At 42.3% G+C, this 18600-nt stretch overlaps 1 protein-coding gene across 1 annotated transcript in view; it reads left to right on the top strand.

Moving 5' to 3' along the window:
• Nucleotides 1–18600, top strand: part of AGBL1 (ATP/GTP binding protein like 1) — a 1046841-nt gene that overhangs the window by 661186 nt on the left and 367055 nt on the right. Inside the window, exon 26 of the mRNA XM_030192481.1 lies at nt 8685–8814. Within this exon, the coding sequence (XP_030048341.1) occupies nt 8685–8814 (130 nt within the window). The remainder of the gene's footprint in view (nt 1–8684; nt 8815–18600) is intronic.

Below are 18600 nucleotides of genomic sequence, written 5' to 3'. Positions count from 1 at the left end.
ATTTATTTAGACAGTACAAATGCACTTCGAATAGAAGGTTAACGGATGCAATTGATTTTCAAGCATCATTATACAGTTCAAAAAGTATAAGGAAAGTGGAGTTGTTTACCTGTAATGAGGGTTCCCTGGGGACGGCAGGATAAGCCAGCCACTCACAGGTGTAATACGTTGGATGATAAAATCAACGGACAGTGTCATGTTTGACCTGCTCCTAGAAAGATTTGAAACGTCTGGAAGACTTCATGTCATGTCAGGTGTCTTTTATTGCCAACTGCCTACATAGCCAGTTTCTCTCATAGCTGGAGAGTAGGTACAATACCCAGCTTCAACCTTAGGGGCAGGTGGGAGGGATTGTGAGCTGGCTTATCCCAGTGTTCATGAAGAACCCCCATTACAAGTAAGCAGCATAAGGCAGCTTGCACATAAGAACATAAGTGTTTCCATACTGGGACAGATGAAAGGTCCATCAAGCCCAGCATCCTGTTTCCAACAGTGGCCAATCCAGGTTACAAGTACCTGGCGAGATCCCAAACCAATAAAATAGATTTTATGCTGCTTATCCTACTACTACTACTACTACTATTTAGCATTTCTATAGCGCTACTAGGGTTACGCAGTGCTGTACAATTTAACATAGAGGACAGTCCCTGCTCAAAGAGCTTACAATCTAAAGGACAAATTGGGGCAGTCTGGATTTCCTGAGATGTGAGAGTTAGGTGCCGAAGGCAGCATTGAAGAGGTGGGCTTTGAGCACCTAGAAATAAGCAGCGGATTTTCCCCAAGTCGTTTTAATGATGACTTATGAACTTTTATTTTAGGAAGCTAGCCAAACCTTTTTTAAACCCCGCTAAGCTAACTGCTGTGGGGGTTGAAATTCCTGCTGGGGGAATCGGCCAAGTTATTCTGCTCTCCTGGCAAATAAGTTGCACAAAGGAAGAACTTGGAGTGAATTGCAAAGTTCCAAATACTTAGGGTCTCCACGCAAAGAGCAAAGGTCTCTGTGCCCCCTTCCTTTTTGATATAAAACATCACAGCTTGTTTGTTGGCCTGGAGAAGGATAGTTTTGTTGGAAATCCATCTCTGGATTACCTGTAAAGCATAATAAAAGCCCTGAGCTTGAGGTGATTGATGTGATGTTGCTATTCCCTGGTGCTTCATAAACCCTGGGGGTGCAGGTACAAGAAATGAGTAATCCAGCCAGCACTGGATTTGTTTGCGGTGAGCACAAACTGAATCTGAGGCTGGTGGAGGAGTCTGCTCTGCTCCAGATTGGGCCAATGAATCTACCAAAGTCAAATCTCTAGGATTTTCAGATTGATATGGATCCTCATATAAAGTAGCTGTGAAAAATTGGTTCCACTGGAACTTGAGGCGCTACTGCAGGAGACACATGCTCAAGAAAAATGTCAGGAAGTATTTTTTTCACGGAGAGAGTGGTGGATACTTGGAATGCCCTCCCGCAGGAGGTGGTGTAGATGAAATCGGTAACGGAATTCAAACATGCGTGGGATAAACATAAAGGAATCCTGTTCAGAAGGAATGGATCCTCAGGAGCTTAGCCGAAATTGGGTGGCAGAGCGGAGATTGGGTGGCAGAGCTGGTGGTGGGAGTCGGGGCTAGTGGTTGGGTGGAGGGGCTAGTGCTGGGCAGACCTCTACGGCCTAAAATGGCAGATACAAATCAAGGTCAGGTATATACATAAAGTAGCACATATGAGTTTATCTTGTTGGGCAGACTGGATGGACTGTGGAGGTCCTTTTCTGCCGTCATCTACTATGTTACTATGTTACATGCAAATCTTTGTCAATGAGATGATATAGAATGTCACTTCCATGTAACCTAGCAGTCATAGTATAGTGTAGGCTAAGGTGGTGTAGGATGATGATCAGAACATGAGCAGGAAGTCCAGATGTTCTAACTCTTCCACTACAATGCAGTCTATGTATTTCTCATGCATAGGTCTTTCTGGACACCATATAAGATGCATGTTATCACCCCCTCTAGCTCTGATCTATGCTGGTCTTGTCAGTCTCAAGTGGGTAATTTTAGGCTCCTTATATATGAGTGTGGGTGTATTCGGCAATACTGGTTAGAAATATGGGCGCAACTGGTAGACATCTTTCATCTCCCTGGTGTAATTTCTTATAAATTTGTGATACTCGGAGACCAATGTTTCCACAGTTTGCTGACTCCTAGTGAAGGGGCTCTGGTTAACACCATGCAGTGTCGTAGTGAGGGCAACTGACATCCGGGGCGGGTCGCCGCTGCGCACCCTCCCCCCTCCGAAGCGCACCCCCCCCCCCCCGGAGCGCGTACTTACATAGGAAAGCAACGAGGGACGGGCGGGAGGGCCAAACCGCCCCGAGTGCACGTCGCTGGGAGCTGCATCGGCTCCGCTGGTTCCCTGCTCTCTCTGTCCCGGAACAGACCTGTTCCGGGGCAGAGAGAGCAGGGAACCAGCGGAGCCGACACCCCCCCCAACGGCGTGCACCCGGGGCGGACCGCCCCACCGCCCCCTTCCTAAGCCACTGACACCATGGTATCCTTAGCGTTGAAGGACATCTTCTCCCATTGGAAGGCTTTGCAACAGGTTACCTACCAGGAATGGTGGAACTTGTTGCTTCAAATGTATAAATGCGAGTTGCACCTTGCTAAGAAATCTCCCCGCTTTGCAGCTTATAGAGAAAAATGGCTCCCATTTGCATCTCATTTTAGTGCCCTGCAGTGATATGTGCAAATTTGCTGTACCTCATGTGCAAATGTTGATGTATATCCCCCAGCCTCCCCCCCCCCCTTCCCTCTTTTCTTTCTCTCTTCTCATAACTGAGAGTTAACCTTGTTACTTTTTAGGCTGAGCTCCGGTTTTACTTCTTATTGCCGTCTGTCGCCATGTTGTGAGCTCTTATGTATTTCTGTACTGAACACCAATAAAAGAAATTAAACTAAAAAAAAAAAAAAAAGAACATTAGCAGGAGAAAGAAATGCTTTTCAGACAGATGTTATGATCTTTGTAATAATGAAGTCCATGGTTTGGGTTACTACTAATACTAATTTCTATAGCGCTACTAGACATACGTTGGGTTGGGGTCAGAGCTGATTTAGAGGTATTGATATGAAACCCCAACTTTTGCAAGAGAGACATCCTGTATTGTAAGGTGCTGGAGTGGGACTTTTCAGGGGCTTTGATGACAACTTCAGAAGTTTTAGAACATGGACAGTGCTGGGCAGACGTCTACAGTCTATGCCCTGAAAATGGCAAGGACAAATCACTTCATACCTTATGCTATGAGTTTATCATGTTGGGCAGACTGGATGGACTGTACGAGTCTTTGTCTGCTGTCATCTACTATGTCACTATGATGACAGTCTCCTGTTCTGCCAGTGATTAGCCAAATGTTGAGATATGACAAGATGCAGTCTCCCTGACTTCTGAATCTGATAAGATATTGCTGTTAAAAAAAAGTTTCTTTACAGGCTTGAGTCATATCTATATATATAAAACTCACCCTCAACGTTCTATTTGCACTGACGTCACTGAAGCCAGGTTCGTAAGTTCGAAGCTCTGAAGCCACACAAAATCACAGTCTGTGGGCCCCGCCCTTGCGTCAAACGTTATGATGTTGAGGGCGGAGCACATTATCAGCTCCAACGTTGTACTGCACTGTAGCTCTACTCCGCCCTCGCGTCAAAACGCGATGACGTCGAGGGCAGAGCACACGTTACTTCGGCAGGTCAGTGGGGTGGGGGGGGGCCTTCGGCGGAGGCTGCAGGGGGGCCGGTGACACATGGAGACACAAAGGGACGGAGGGGAGCCTTGCTAGCACCCGTTTCATTGCGATTTGAAACGGGCCTTCGTTACTAGTAATTTATAAGTCAAACAAAGAGCTCTGTTTTTTTTCCTTAAGTTTCCTTGCAAGTACTTTGATTGGTATAAAGGAAACGACTTTATTTTTTCACACCCGTTGCATTTGGAAAATGCCTTAAAGGATAAATTCATTAGCTCCCTAATTCAATAAAAGTTGCTAAAAGTTCTGTGTGCAGATTTGGTCACGTGCCCACTTTGCATGTACTATTTATTTATTTATTTATTTATTTGTTGCATTTGTATCCCACATTTTCCCACCTTTTTGCAGGCTCAATGTGGCTTACATTATGCCGCAGTGGTGATCGCCATTATCGGGATGAGAAATACAGAGTGGTATTGCATTAAAGTTCATAAGTGACAGAGTACTTTAAGCGGTCAGGTATAGAGAATTCATTTCCGGAATGAGAAGTAAAGTGGTATTGCGTTAAAGTTCAATGGTGACAGAGTAAATTAAGCAATCAAGTATCGAGGGTTCATTTTTTGTCCAGTTCTGGTATAAGTTTTGTTAATTATTTAACTGAATAATGAGGTAATTAGCGCTAATAATTGGCTTTTTAACAAGCGATTATTGGCACTAATTAGATTTAATTGGGATATTCGTGCAAAAATGTAGACACGAGTTAAAAGAAAGGGGAATGGAAATGGAAGGGTCATGGGAGGAACAGGGGTGTTCCTAACATTTACGTGCATACTTATGGAATGAAGGGGTTTAGGCCTGTACATTTGCACCACTTTTCAATTGGTGCATAAAAACATAAGTATTGCCATACTGGGACAGACCGAAGGTCCATCAAGCCCAGCATCCTGTTTCCAACAGTGGCCAATCCAGGTCACAAGTACCTGGCAACATTTTATGCTGCTTATCCTAGAAGTCAATTTTAATAATGGCTTATGGACTTTCCTTTTAGGAAGATATCCAAACCTTTTTTTAAACCCTGCTAAGCTAGCTGCTTTTACCGTGTTCTCTGGCAATGAATTCCAGAGTTTAATTACACGTTGAGTGAAGAAATATTTTCTCCGATTCATTTTAAATTTTACTACTTTGTAGCTTCATTGCGTGACCTCTAGTCCTAGTATTTTTGGGAAGAGTAAACAAGTGATTCACTTCTACCCGTTCCACTCCAATCATTATTTTATAGATCTCTATCATATCTCCCCTCAGCCGTCGTTTCTCCAGGCTGAAGAGCCCTAGCCATTTCAACCTTTCCTCATAGGCAAATGGCTGCACCTAAAGTTAGACAATCTTTTATACCCAACTCCAAGTATTTCTGAACAATATTCTTACATAGATTTCAAAGGGATTTAAGTAATGGATCTGTCAGATAACCATGTCACCACCATTCAGGCTTTATATATGAACCAGGCATTTCTTCTTATGGTGGGCATGTATTCCTCATTGATCCATACTTTTTAATACTTAAACTTTCACCCATCATTTTAAATCTTAAATGTTCTATCTTGTAATAAAATTACACTTATCTTATCTGCATCTTCCGTTCTTTTTTTGTTTATTTCTTATATAAATTGAGTTTGGAGATGTTCATTAATCTGACATGAACTCATGTTTCATACAAACTGCTGTGTCAAGGTACATCTCCTCTACATGAGCTGGAACAATATCTGTAGCTCTCTCTGTGCAGTAGCCCTGCCCCCCTCTTTGTAAAAGGGCCACTATGGTTTTGGTTTTTTTTTTAGATTTTTCTCCTTGCCTTACAGTCAGCTCTTCTGCTTTTCTCTTCTTTTCAACCTGAAGATAAGTTTTCTTCTTTCTAGTTTAGTTGGCTTATAACTATTCCACTTTTTCTTACCGATGTTAATGAAAAAATGAGTACCTAATGGGTTCATTTTCAAAACAGAAAAACATCTAAAAAGTGGCATAAAGCAGCATTTGGACATTTTTTTCTCACAAAAAATATCCAAATCAGAAACCTTACAAGTCTAATAATCAAGGATAAAGATATTCTGGGTAAAAAAGTTGAGTATCTTGATAACCAGATTAGGAAGAACAGTCTGAGACTTCTTAATTTTCCTAAAGCACCTCTAATACCACCAACAGATATGCTTAAGAAGTATTTTGAAGAAATTTTGAAAATTCCTAAAGAGAGTTTTCCTCCGGTAGTCAAGACTCAATATATATTTGGAAAATCTGCTAGACCAGAACCATCACCTGATTTGAATGTAACAGCTTTCTTAGAAAACTCTCTAGAGATCGTTACACAAAGATTGACTTTGTTAGTATCCTTCGCTTTCGAGGTTGATAGGAATAATGTATTTCGTCTATACTTTAAACATATGCAAGGGGGGGAAAAATTCAGATTTACCCGGATCTTAATAGAGATATGCAAAAGAGAAGGCGAGAGTTTTTGGTTTTAAAACCGAGGACTCTCGCCTTAGGAGGGTCATATACTTTGAAGTACCCATGTAGATGCCTGGTAACAATTAATGGGAAGAAAACGGCATCTAAATGGTACAAAATCTTCCAAGGACACTCTTCTCACTCTCCTTCAGCCTTACAAAACATTTGGAACAAAGAACTCAATTCTCAAATAACTGCAGAACAATGGGAAAAAATCTGGACATTACTATATAAATCCTCAAAATCATCTGCTCTTACCCAATCATCATACTACATCTTGCATAGAGCTATGTGGACACCTTACAAACTTTCCAAAATATCTAAAGAAGTCTCAAATAGATGCTGGTCTTGTAACAACCATGTAGGTACTTTAGACCACTTAATTTACCATTGTCCTATACTGGATGAGTATTGGTCTCGTATAGAGGACACTATTTCCCATATTCTAGATTTTAAGATCTCTCTAACATACAAAATCATAATCACGGGAGAATTTGGTTTAAACACGGTAATACAACCTCAAATAGCCAAATTATTACGTATATTGATTCAAGTTGCTTTAAAACTGATATGTCAAAATTGGAAGGACTTTACGAAGTTATCTTATGATATGTGGTGGAATACAGTATGTCTTTATCCTAAATATGAAAAAGCTGCTGCAGAGAAATGCGGCTCCCTTTTAGCATTCAATAAAACCTGGTCTCCTATACTCGATTACTCATCCAGTTAATATTAATTATTATAATCTATGCAAATATAAATGGGTACTAATTACATATATATATATAATTTCTTATCTCCACCTCTAACATTTAGTAATATGCTTATTCCTATAGATATACAATACCTGTAATGAAACAGAATCAGGGATCCTAGAGTTGATGTAAACAATGTCTATAATTCTTCTACAAGTCAGTGTACATAATCAAACTTGTTAAACTATTATTAAGTCTCTGGTACTTAATTTCCTTTCTTTTTGTTATTTAAAAATTAATAAAAATGATTGAACAAAAAAAAAAATAATGCTAGTTATGTCTTTCTTGACCCCAAAAAGCTGGGTGAATTTATTATATCTAAGGAAAAGGGAAATGTTCAGCCCTGAATGACCCCATAGGATGCTGGTTGTACCCTCTAGTGGGCGTCTAACGCTCACCTCTCTGAGTGATTGCTTTTAAAAGGAGGATTATACCTCCTCTGTTTTCTTTTTTTTTTTCCTTCTTGTTTTATTTTCCTATATCTTGTTCCCAAATTATGGTGGTCAATATGTATAAGAAATATTTCTTGTTTATCTAATTTAATGAAGAGAGATGTATCTCTGTTGAATATCATTTCCAAATCCTGCATTTATATTATTATGAATGTATTGTTTTTTGAAAAATTATAAATAAATAAATAAATAAATAAAGGTATCCAAATCAGTATTTTTGAAACCAATTTTTAGACATTTTTCTTTGAAGTCCGTCAGAAATGTGTCCAAATCTCAAGGGGGCGTATCAGGGGTGTGTTCAGTGTGAGACTTGGGCCTTCCTGAGACTTAGACATTTTTCAGCCATAATGGAAGAAAACAAAAACGCCCAGGACTAAAACTAAGACATTTTGACCTAGACCTGTTTTTATAGCGAATAAGGTACAAAAAGGTGCCCTAAATAACCAGATGACCACTGGAGGGAATCAGGGAAGACCTCCCCTTATTCCCCCAGTGGTCACTAACCTTCTCCCACCGCCCAAAAATGTGATGAAAAACATTGCTTCCCAGCCTCTGTGCCAGCCTCAGATGTTATACTCAGGTCCATTAGAACAGTATGCAGGTCCCTGGAGTAGTCTAGTGGTGGGTACAGTGCACTGCAGACAGGTGGACCCAGGCTTCTACCTCCCCCTACCTGTTGCACTTATGGAGGAAACTGTGAGCCCTCCAAAACTCACCAGAAACCTACTGTACCCACATATACGAACCCCCTTTCCTCCGAAAGGGCTGTGGTAGTGCTGTACAGTTGGGGGTAGTGGAATTTGGGTGGGTTTGGGGGGCTCAGCAGACAAGGTAAGGATGCAATAGTCAGATGTGTACCTGGGAGCATTTTATGAAGTCCACTGCAGTGCCCCCTAGGGTGCCCTATTGCTTTCCTGGCATGACAGGGGGACCAGCGTACTAAAAATGCTGGCTCTTCCTACATCCCAATGGTTTGATTTTGTGTGTTTTCAAAAATGGCCCAAAAAATAAAACGCCCAATTCGCAAAACCTTCTATTTTCGAAAACAAAAAATAGGCGTTTTTCTTTTTTTTGAAAATGACCTTCTTTGCTATTCAGATTTTGAATGTTTTTTTTGCAAAACGTCCAAAGTCGGACTGTAACGTCATATGGAAAATGCTCCTCCACGTGTCATATTTATAATGAAATCCACTGAAATTCTGTACACGGAAAAGTTTCCAATATTTTTACTTTTTATTTTCCTTTTGCATTTTCAGTCACAGATGTTCACTGAGTGGCGAAGACTTGAACAGACAATGGAAGTCCCCAAATCCCCAACTTCAACCAACAATTTACCACACCAAAGGCCTCTTGTATTACTTAAGGAGCATTGGTAGAACACCACTGGTGAGTCTATTTATACCATCCTGCTTGTTACCTGAACCTGTTTGATAGATCTGTAGGAGACATATTGTAACATAGTAACATAGTAGATGATGGCAGAAAAAGACCTGCACGGTCCATCCAGTCTGCCCAAGAAGAGAAATTCATATGTGCTACTTTTTTATTTGTACTGTCCTCTTCAGTGCATAGACCGTACAAGTCTGGCCAGCCCTATCCCCGCCTCCCAACCACCAACCCCGCCTCCCAACCACCAGCTCTGGCACAGACCCTATAAGTCTGCCCATCACTAGTCCCGCCTCCCACCACCAGCTCTGGCACAGACTGTATAAGTCTGCCCAGCACTATCCCTGCCTCCCACTACCGGCTCTGGCACAGACCGTATAAGTCTGCCCAGCACTATCCCCGCCGCCCAACCACCAACCCCGCCTCCCAACCACCAGCTCTGGCACAGACCCTATAAGTCTGCCCATCACTAGTCCCGCCTCCCACCACCAGCTCTGGCACAGACTGTATAAGTCTGCCCAGCACTATCCCTGCCTCCCACCACCGGCTCTGGCATAGACCGTATAAGTCTGCCCAGCACTATCCCCGCCGCCCAACCACCAGCCCCGGCACAGACTGTATATATCTGCCCAGCACTAGCCCTGCCTCCCAACCACCAGCTCTGCCACCCATTCTAGGCTAAGCTCCTGAGGATCCCTTTCTTCTGCACAGGATTCCTTTATGTTTATCCCACGCATGTTTGAATTCCGTTACCGTTTTCATTTCTACCACCTCCCGTGGGAGGGCATTCCAAGCATCCACCACCCTCTCCGTGAAAAAATACTTCCTGACATTTTTCTTGAGTCTGCCCCCCTTCAATCTCATTTCATGCCCTCTCGTTCTACCGCCTTCCCATCTCCGGAAAAGGTTTGTTTGCAGATTAATACCTTTCAAATATTTGAACATCTGTATCATATCACCCCTGTTCCTCCTTTCCTCCAGGGTATACATGTTCAGGTCCGCAAGTCTCTCCTCATACGTCTTGTAACGCAAATCCCATACCATCCTCGTAGCTTTTCTTTGCACCGCTTCAATTCTTTTTACATCCTTAGCAAGATACTGGAGGTAATTTTATAAAGAGTTTTAAGGAGCAAGAACACATGCAAATATTTTAGTCATGTATGTGACTAAAATGGAGTGGAGGAGTGGCTTAATGGTTAGTGCAGCAGACTTTGATCCTGGCAACCTGCATTCAATTCCCACTGCAGCTCCTTATAACTTTGGGGAAGTCACTTAACCTTCCATTGCCCCAGGTGCAAAAAGCTTAGATTGTGAGCCCTCTAGGGACAGGAAAAGTACTTGCATATAATGTGTACAGCACTGTGTACAACTAGTAGCACTATAAAAATGATTAGTAATAGTATGTGCATAACACATACACACTCATAAATAAACATTTTCTAGCTAAGTGATAATCTATAAGTATGTGCCAAAATGTGATGGCACATATTTTGTGGGTGGATGTTCACATGGTCAGAGTGTGGATGGAGCACACAATTAATTGCATAGATTTTAAAATCCTATAGTTTGTCCACTCAATATTCAGCATTACTTAACTACTACTACTACTACTACTACTATTTAACATTTCTAAAGTGCTACCAGGGTTGCACAGCGCTGTACAATTAACAAAGAAGGACAGTCCCTGCTCAAAGGAGCTTACAATCTAAAGGACAAAAAGTGCAGTCAATCAAGATTGAGGCAGTCTAGATTTCCTGGATAGAGGTACAATGGTTAGGTGCTGAAAGCAACATTGAAGAGGTGGGCTTTGAGCAAGGATTTGAAGTTGGGTAGGGAGGGGGCTTGGCGTATGGGCTCAGGGAGTTTATTCCACGCATAGGTGAGGTGAGGCAGAAAGGGCAGAGTCTGGAGTTGGCGGTGGAGGAGAAGGGTACTGAGAGGAGGGATTTGTCCTGTAAGCGGAGGTTACGGGTAGGAGCGTAAGGGGAGATGAGGGTAGAGAGGTAGTGAGGGGCTGCAGATTGAGTGCATTTGTAGGTTAGCAGGAGAAGCTTAAACTGTATGCGGTACCTGATCGGAAGCCAGTGAAGTGACTACTTCACTGGCTTCACAGGAACTGCTCCTGGCTGGTTAAATAGCCTTAATCAGGATAAGTTCTAAAATTCAGCGCAAGATAGCCAGCTACCTCAGCTGAATATTAGCACTTACCCCAGATTCTATATAGCGTGCCTGGTGTTCCACACTGAAATGCAAGGAAGTTACGTGGAAATACTTTTATAACAAATAGGAGGAAATATTTTTTTCATTCAACAAATAGTTAAGCTCTGGAACTCATTGCCGGAGGATGTGGTAACAGCGGTTAGTGTATCTGGGTTTAAAAAAGGTTTGAGCAAGTTCCTGGAGGAAAAGTCCATAGTCTGCGATTGAGACAGGCATGGGAAGCAACTTCTTGTCCTGGTATTTGTAGCATGGAATGTTGCTACTATTTGAGTTTCTGCATGGATTCCAGAATCTTGCTATTCTATGTTGCCACGATTTGGGTTTCTGCCAGGTACTTGTGACCTGGCTTGGCCACTGTTTGGACAACAGAATACTGGGCTAGATGGACCATTGGTCTGACCGAGTATGACTACTCTTATGTTCTTAAGGTGGTGAAGTATATGGGAAAGACGTGGTCTATTCTTTAGATTTAATCATCCCTATTCCCATCGGCCCTATTGAGGACCTCTTTTAAGCGATTGCTGGCGTGGCGAATGCACCGCAGGCTATTCATTGTGAATGGGCTGCATCACATTTATCATGAGGGAATCATTAGTGCAGTTTAGTAAAAAAACAAACAAACATTAATCTACAAGATTATCCACGGTGAATCTCTGGACTATATGCTCAATCTGATTGACCTTCCCACCAGAAACATGTCTGTAACCTCACGAACTTACCTCAACCTACATTACCTCAATTGCAAAGGATTGAAGTACAAAACCTATTATGGATCCAACTTCTTCTTAGGCAGCCAACTCTGGAATGCCTTCCCCAGACCTATCTGATCAATCAGTGACTATCTACCCTTCTGGAAGTCACTAAAAACCCATCTGTTCAAGCAAGCCTACCCAAATGACCAAGACTAATCCTATGAGCCCATCTACCCATCACATGCCCAGGAGACAACGATAATGACCTAGACCACTTCTCCCACCTAATTTCCCTATGCTTATCCCATTTCCCATCCCGCTTCTGCTTTCTCTACCCTTCCTCCAATGCTCACCTACCCTTGCTCATACCTCTCCTACTCCCTTCACTCTTGCCCATCTCTACCTACTTATTTCTTTTTATTCTGATATACTTACTTATTTCTTTTCTTTATCAATACTCTGTAATCCCTGTTACTATGTAAGCCGCATTGAACCTGCTCTGAGCGTGAAAGCGTGGGGTAGAAATGTAATAATAAATAAATAAATAAAAAGAGGCCCTGAATGATTTGTTGCTCAGAATGGAAGTTGTAGTAAGAGAATTCATGCTGTCTGCAACCATTCGAAAAGAGGTCTTGTTCAGTTCTGAGAGGAGGATGATCCTACTGAATGTGACTGGAAAGGTCATGGCTTGTTTGTTGGTACAGCTGTGGCTGTGGAGGGAGGAGGCAGAATATATAGTATAGCATGTATGCATGACTGGCACCATAAATTGGCATTTATGTATATAAAAGCTGTGCGCTATTCCATAACAAACACGCCAAAATCACTTAGGTTTATATTCTACATATGGCACCTGAAAATTCTGTGTGGAAAAAATCTAAATTTTATAGAATTGGCTTAAATTTCCGTATGGTATATAGAATACGCTGAGTGTCTCTCTATGGGACCAAATTTAGATGTATCCATTTAAGCCACATTTTACATGGCGTAAATCCCGATGCCCCAATTAGATGCAGAGCAAGTGTATTCTATAATAATGCACATAGGGGGTCTTTTACTAAGGTGCACTGGCGTTTTTAGCGCACGTTAAAAATAGGTGCGTGTTAAACGCTAAAGACACCAATGTATTCCTATGGGCATTGTTAGTGTTTAGCGCATGCCTATTTTTAATGCGCAGTAAAAATGTCAGCGCACCTATGTAAAAGAACCCCATAGATTGTAGAAATCCTCAAACCCCCTTTTCAACTAAGCGACTTAGAATTTAGGTGCACCATGTTGCAGAATACACTTAGAGGGGCATAATTGAACAAAAACGTCTATCTCCATGGGCGTTAATCTCCGAGAACGAGTCCGTGAAGGGGCGGACCGAACCGTATTTTCGGAAAAAATAGACGTCCATGTTTTATTCGACAATTTGTAAGCTGGGCGTTTTTGTTTTTCAGTGATAATGGAAAATGAAAGCGCCCAGCTCAAAAACGAATAAATCCAAGGCATTTGTTCGTGGAAGGAGCCAGGAGTCGTAGTGCACTGGTCCCCCTCACATGCCAGGATACCAACCGGGCACCCTAGGGGGCACTTTTACAAAAACAAAAAAAAAGGTAAAACAGCTCCCAGGTGCATAACACCCTTCCCTTGGGTGTTGAGCCCCCCAAATCCCCCTCAAAACCCACCGCCCACAAGTCTACACCATTACTATAGCCCTAAGGGGTGAAGGGGGGCACCTACATGTGGGTACAGTGGGTTTGGGGGGCGGTTTGGAGGGCTCCCATTTACCAGCACAAGTGTAACAGGTGGGGGGGGGATGGGCTTGGGTCCACCTGCCTGAAGTCCACTGCACCCTGTAATAACTGCTCCAGTGACCTGCATATTGCTGCCAGGGAGGTGGGTATGACATTTGAGGGTGGGAGGGGGTTTGTGACCACTGGGGGAGTCAGGGGAGGTCATCCCCGATTCCCTCCAGTGGTCATCTGGTCATTTAGGGCACTTTTTGGGGCCTTATTCGTGGAAAAACAGGGTCCAGGAAAAGTGCCCTAAATTCTCGCTAAAAACGCATATTTCTTTTCCATTATCGGCGAAAGGCGCCCATCTCTGATCGCCCGATAACCACGCCCCAGTTCCGCCTTCACCATGCCTTCGAAACGCCCCCATGAACTTTGTCCGCATCCGCGACGGAGTGCAGTTGAAAACGTCCAAATTCGGCTTTCGATTATACCGCTTTATTCGTTTTTGTGAGATAAACGTCTATCTCCCGATTTGGGTCGCAATATAGGCGTTTTTCTTTTTCAATTATAAGCTGATTAGTGAGTTGTGCACATAAATCTCAATTAGTGCCAATTAATGCTGATAATTGCTTGTTACCATCCAATTAACCACGCTGATTAGCTAGTTAATCAATGAAGTTACATTCATTGTTATAGAACACACTTCGATTCACACACGGAAATCAAGGTGCTATATATAGAATTTGGGGGGTTAGCACAGACGTTCAAGGAGGTTGCAAATGTGAGTGGAGAGTGGGCAGATCATGAGAGCGTCTCCAAGTTCCTCATATAATTTATAAAATACTACGTTGCCCGCACGTCGGGGCACAATTAGGTATCAAGAATTATGACTCCCGTTGACTTGGCTTAACTGTTGGTGTCCAACTTTAGGCGAGCCAATGCTGACTTATGCTCATATTCTATAATGGAATGTTTGGCACCCAGTTGCCATTATAGAATTGCCACTAACCTCCAGATTCTATATATGTCGTTTAAAGTTGTGCGCGCCCAATTTTCACGTGTAATTTAATTGAGCAATGAGTCAATTAGCACCAATGATAGAGCGCTAGCCATCAATTATCAGTGTTAATTGACAACAATTTGGATTGGTGCATGCATCTTACTAGGCATTATTCTATAAAGATATGAGCGTAAATCTTTTACCCTCCTGTTTACTAAGCCATGCTAGCGGCTGCTGCACAGTAATGCCGACATAGCCCATTTGATGAGAATGGGCTGTGGGGTTATTAGCACTCAGCAGGAGCTAGTGCGGCTTAGTAAACAGGGGGGTTAGTGTGCAGCTAAAAGGGGGGCATTGGAGGAGCATGGGCGGCTCAGGGGCATTCACTAAAGAGGCAAGTACTATTATACAATTTGAGGGATCCAAGTCTACTTTACGCCCAAATATTTACACCAGGTTTCAGTTGGTGTAAATCCTCACACCCAAAGTTGGATACAGAACCTGGCGATGTGCTATAAACCGCACTCATTTTTTTTTCGATACCCAAATTTGGGAGCCATTTATTGAAACTCTGCAACATAACGTAACCAAAGCTCGTGTAGGAGATAACTTAACTCTTCCTCCTTACGATTCCCCAATGTGTCTGTCACACATGAACTCTACCCTGCCATAACATCACTCTGTATTTGTTCATACCGATATTGGCGATCGCCTTTATGGTAACATGTAAGCCACATTGAGCCTGCAAATAGGTGGTAAAATGTGGGATACAAATGTAACAAATAAATAAATAAACTTGTACTAAGCGCATAACATTGGGATGCCTAAATCTTGGCACCAATTTATAGAATTGCTACCTAATTCTTTTTAATGTAGCACTAATGAATACATGGTCCTAGCTGCTAAAGCTAGATAATCATTCTTTTAATAAATGATGCTGTCTGTTCAGCTGTTCCTGTTTTTCTGAGATAGTTTAAGAGGTTCCTCTTTGTCTGGAATTGTGTACTCTGCTCTATCTATTTGGTGAACTGAACTGCATGAATTATTATTATTTTGGGTTTCCTTGAGATCAAATGTGGCACTCATATTGACAGCCTCAAGAGAAACATGGTTTCATTCATCTAGAATTACAGGAATCAGGTTTATCCAGGGCTTTTTTTGAGGGGGTACTCGGGGGTACTGAGTACCGGCACCTTTTCCATCGTCTGCTAAAATTGACCCATGGACCCCAAGTTTTAATGAAAGAGCTCAGGCTCTACACACCAATTCTGCCTTGTCATAGGTTCTGTGACTGGTTGCAGGGGGCCTGTCACTCAGTGATCACCCCACCCCTGAAGGGTGGCCTAGCATTTGAGTACCAGCACCTTTTTTTAACTAGAAAAAAACGCACTGGGTTTACCGAATCCAAAAGAGAAGTCTCTGTACTGTGGCCTACCTTAAAGCCTCCTATGGCCTACCTTAAAGTGGACACTCGTATTCCTCCCTAGAAAGATGGACAGGAAGGGGCTTACCGCTTGCTCTTCCAGGACTACCGCCGGTCCAACGCGGCCTCTGGTGGTAGTCCCCCTCAAGCGCGTGCCATTTCTGGGGAAAAAGGAACTCCCCCCCCCCCCCCCCCCCCAGAAATGGCTTATGCGGTGGTAACCCGGTGGTAATCAGGCATTGCCACGTGCTGCCAGGTTACCACCAGGTTAGCACAGGAGCCTTTATCGCCACCTCGATGGGCGGCAGTAAGTGCTCCCCGCCCCATGGCCATGCGGTAAGAGCTTGGTAAAAGGACCCCTAAGGGAGTATGTTATACCACTTAGATCCTTATTATTTTGCCTGTCTACTTTATTTTCCTCCTACTCTTTGCTTTAAAAGTGTGTTGGCTTTTCCAGTATATGCGTTCTTTTTTATAACATAGTAACATAGTAAATGATGGCAGATAAAGACCTGTACAGTCCATCCAGTCTGCCCAACAAGATAAACAAATTTTACCTGGTATGTGATACTTTATATGCATACCCAAGTTTGATTTGTCCTTGCCTTTCTCAGGGCACAAACCATAGAAGTCTGCCCAGCACTCTTCTTGTACTAAGTTCTGAAGCTAATGACAAAACCCCTTAAAATTTACACTCTAGCCCATCCATTTCTTTTCAGTCACGATCAGGGTGTAGACCATAGAAGTCTGCCCAGCACTGATTTTGCTTCCCAATTACCGGCGTCGCCACCCAATCTCCACTAAGATTCCTTGGATCCATTCCTTCTAAACAGGATTCCTTTGTGTTTATCCTATGCATGTTTGAATTCCATTACCATTTTCATCTCCACCACCTCCTGCGGGAGGGCATTCCACGTATCTACCAATCTCTCTGTGAAAAAATACTTATTGACATTACTCCTGATTCTTCCCCCCTTCAACCTCAATTCATGTCCTCTAGTTCTACTGCCTTCCTGTCTCCGGAAAAGGTTTGTTTGCGGATTACTACCTTTCAAGGTGCAAGATGGAAAAGAACTACATTTTGGATGGCCTAGCTTCCTTCTGGCCATGGCCATCCAAAATGTAGTTCTTTTCCATCTTGCACCTTCTATAATTTTATGTACTTTGTAAACCACTGTGACCTGCTAGTTATCTATAGTGGGTATAGCAAATTTTTAATAAACCACAAACCATGATTTTAGGTATAAAGTGTTAGTTGTTTCTTCTAGGTAAATTGTGATTTGATTAAACACTACTCCAGCAGACATTCATCCCACTGTGATTTGCATTTTAGAAAATTGTCAGATCTTGTTAACAACTTTTAAAAATAGAAGTAATGAATCAATCGGAAAGGTGTCCAAACTTTTTCAACTTTCATAATAATAATTATGCATTATATTTAAGATTTCATCTTATGCTGTGTATCAAGTAGAGGCAGTATCAGCTTATCACTGCAGTACAGCACTGCATGTAACAGTATTATTACAATAAAAATAAGCATTAGTATTTGTAAGATTCATTGAAACATACAGTTTGACCATGAATTCACACCATTATGTAAATTAAATTCATCTAAACTGTATCCAGCCAAAATTTGGTGGCCTTGGCCAGGTTCTCATTATTTTTTGAAAATTCTCCTTCTAAATAAACCATTTCATAAGATTTTATTGGAATCAAGATCAGCTGCATAAGTACAGATTGCTAGATAATACTAAAAATTATACAGGAAAATTGTACTATATGACAAATTATGGAGCCCTTTCACTAAGCTGCGTAAGCGTCTATGCACGCCCAATGCACGCCAAAATGGAGTTACCACCTGGCTACTATGTGGCTCTTGTGGTAATTTCATTTTTGACGCACATCCGATATGATAGAGGTATATAAAATAATGAGTGGAGTGGAACAGGTGGATGTGAAGCGTCTGTTCACGCTTTCCAAAAATACTAGGACTAGGGGGCATGCGATGAAACTACAGTGTAGTAAATTTAAAACAAATCGGAGAAAATTTTTCTTCACCCAACGTGTAATTAAACTCTGGAATTCGTTGCCGGAGAAAGTGGTGAAGGCGGTTAGCTTAGCAGAGTTTAAAAAGGGGTTGGACGGTTTCCTAAAGGACACGTCCATAAACCGCTACTAAACGGACTTGGAAAAATCCAAAATTCCAGGAATAACATGTATAGAATGTTTGTACGTTTGGGAAGCTCGCCAGGTGCCCTTGGCCTGGATTGGCCGCTGTCGTGGACAGGATGCTGGGCTCGATGGACCCTTGGTCTTTTCCCAGTATGGCATTACTTATGTACTTATGATATGCTTGCCTGGAAAATATTTTTTTTATTTTCGGCTGCATGTATCATCCGCGCGCCAAGTGGCATTTGGCACGCGTAGGTCCTTACTGCCTGCTTACCGCGTCAGACCTTACCACTAGGTCAATGGCTGGCGGTAAGGTCTCAGACCCAAAATGGATGCGCGGCAATTTTCATTTTGCCACGCGTTCATTTTTGGCCAAAATTTAAAAAGATATTTTTTTTGTAGTTGCACCGAAAAATGATTCTGCGCGTGCCCAAAACACGCGCCTACACTATCACAGACCATTTTTCAACTCACTTTAGTAAAAGGAACCCTATAATGTTCTTTTCTTCTGTGTCTCTAATATTTCCAAAGGTAGGTTCTGAATTTCCTTGACATGAT

Source organism: Microcaecilia unicolor, chromosome 1 (genome assembly GCF_901765095.1).
Source record: "Microcaecilia unicolor chromosome 1, aMicUni1.1, whole genome shotgun sequence".
In the NCBI taxonomy this organism is placed as follows: Eukaryota; Metazoa; Chordata; class Amphibia; order Gymnophiona; family Siphonopidae; genus Microcaecilia; species Microcaecilia unicolor.
The sequence above is the reverse complement of the archived record's forward strand: the minus strand, read 5'-3'. Positions and strand labels throughout refer to the sequence as shown.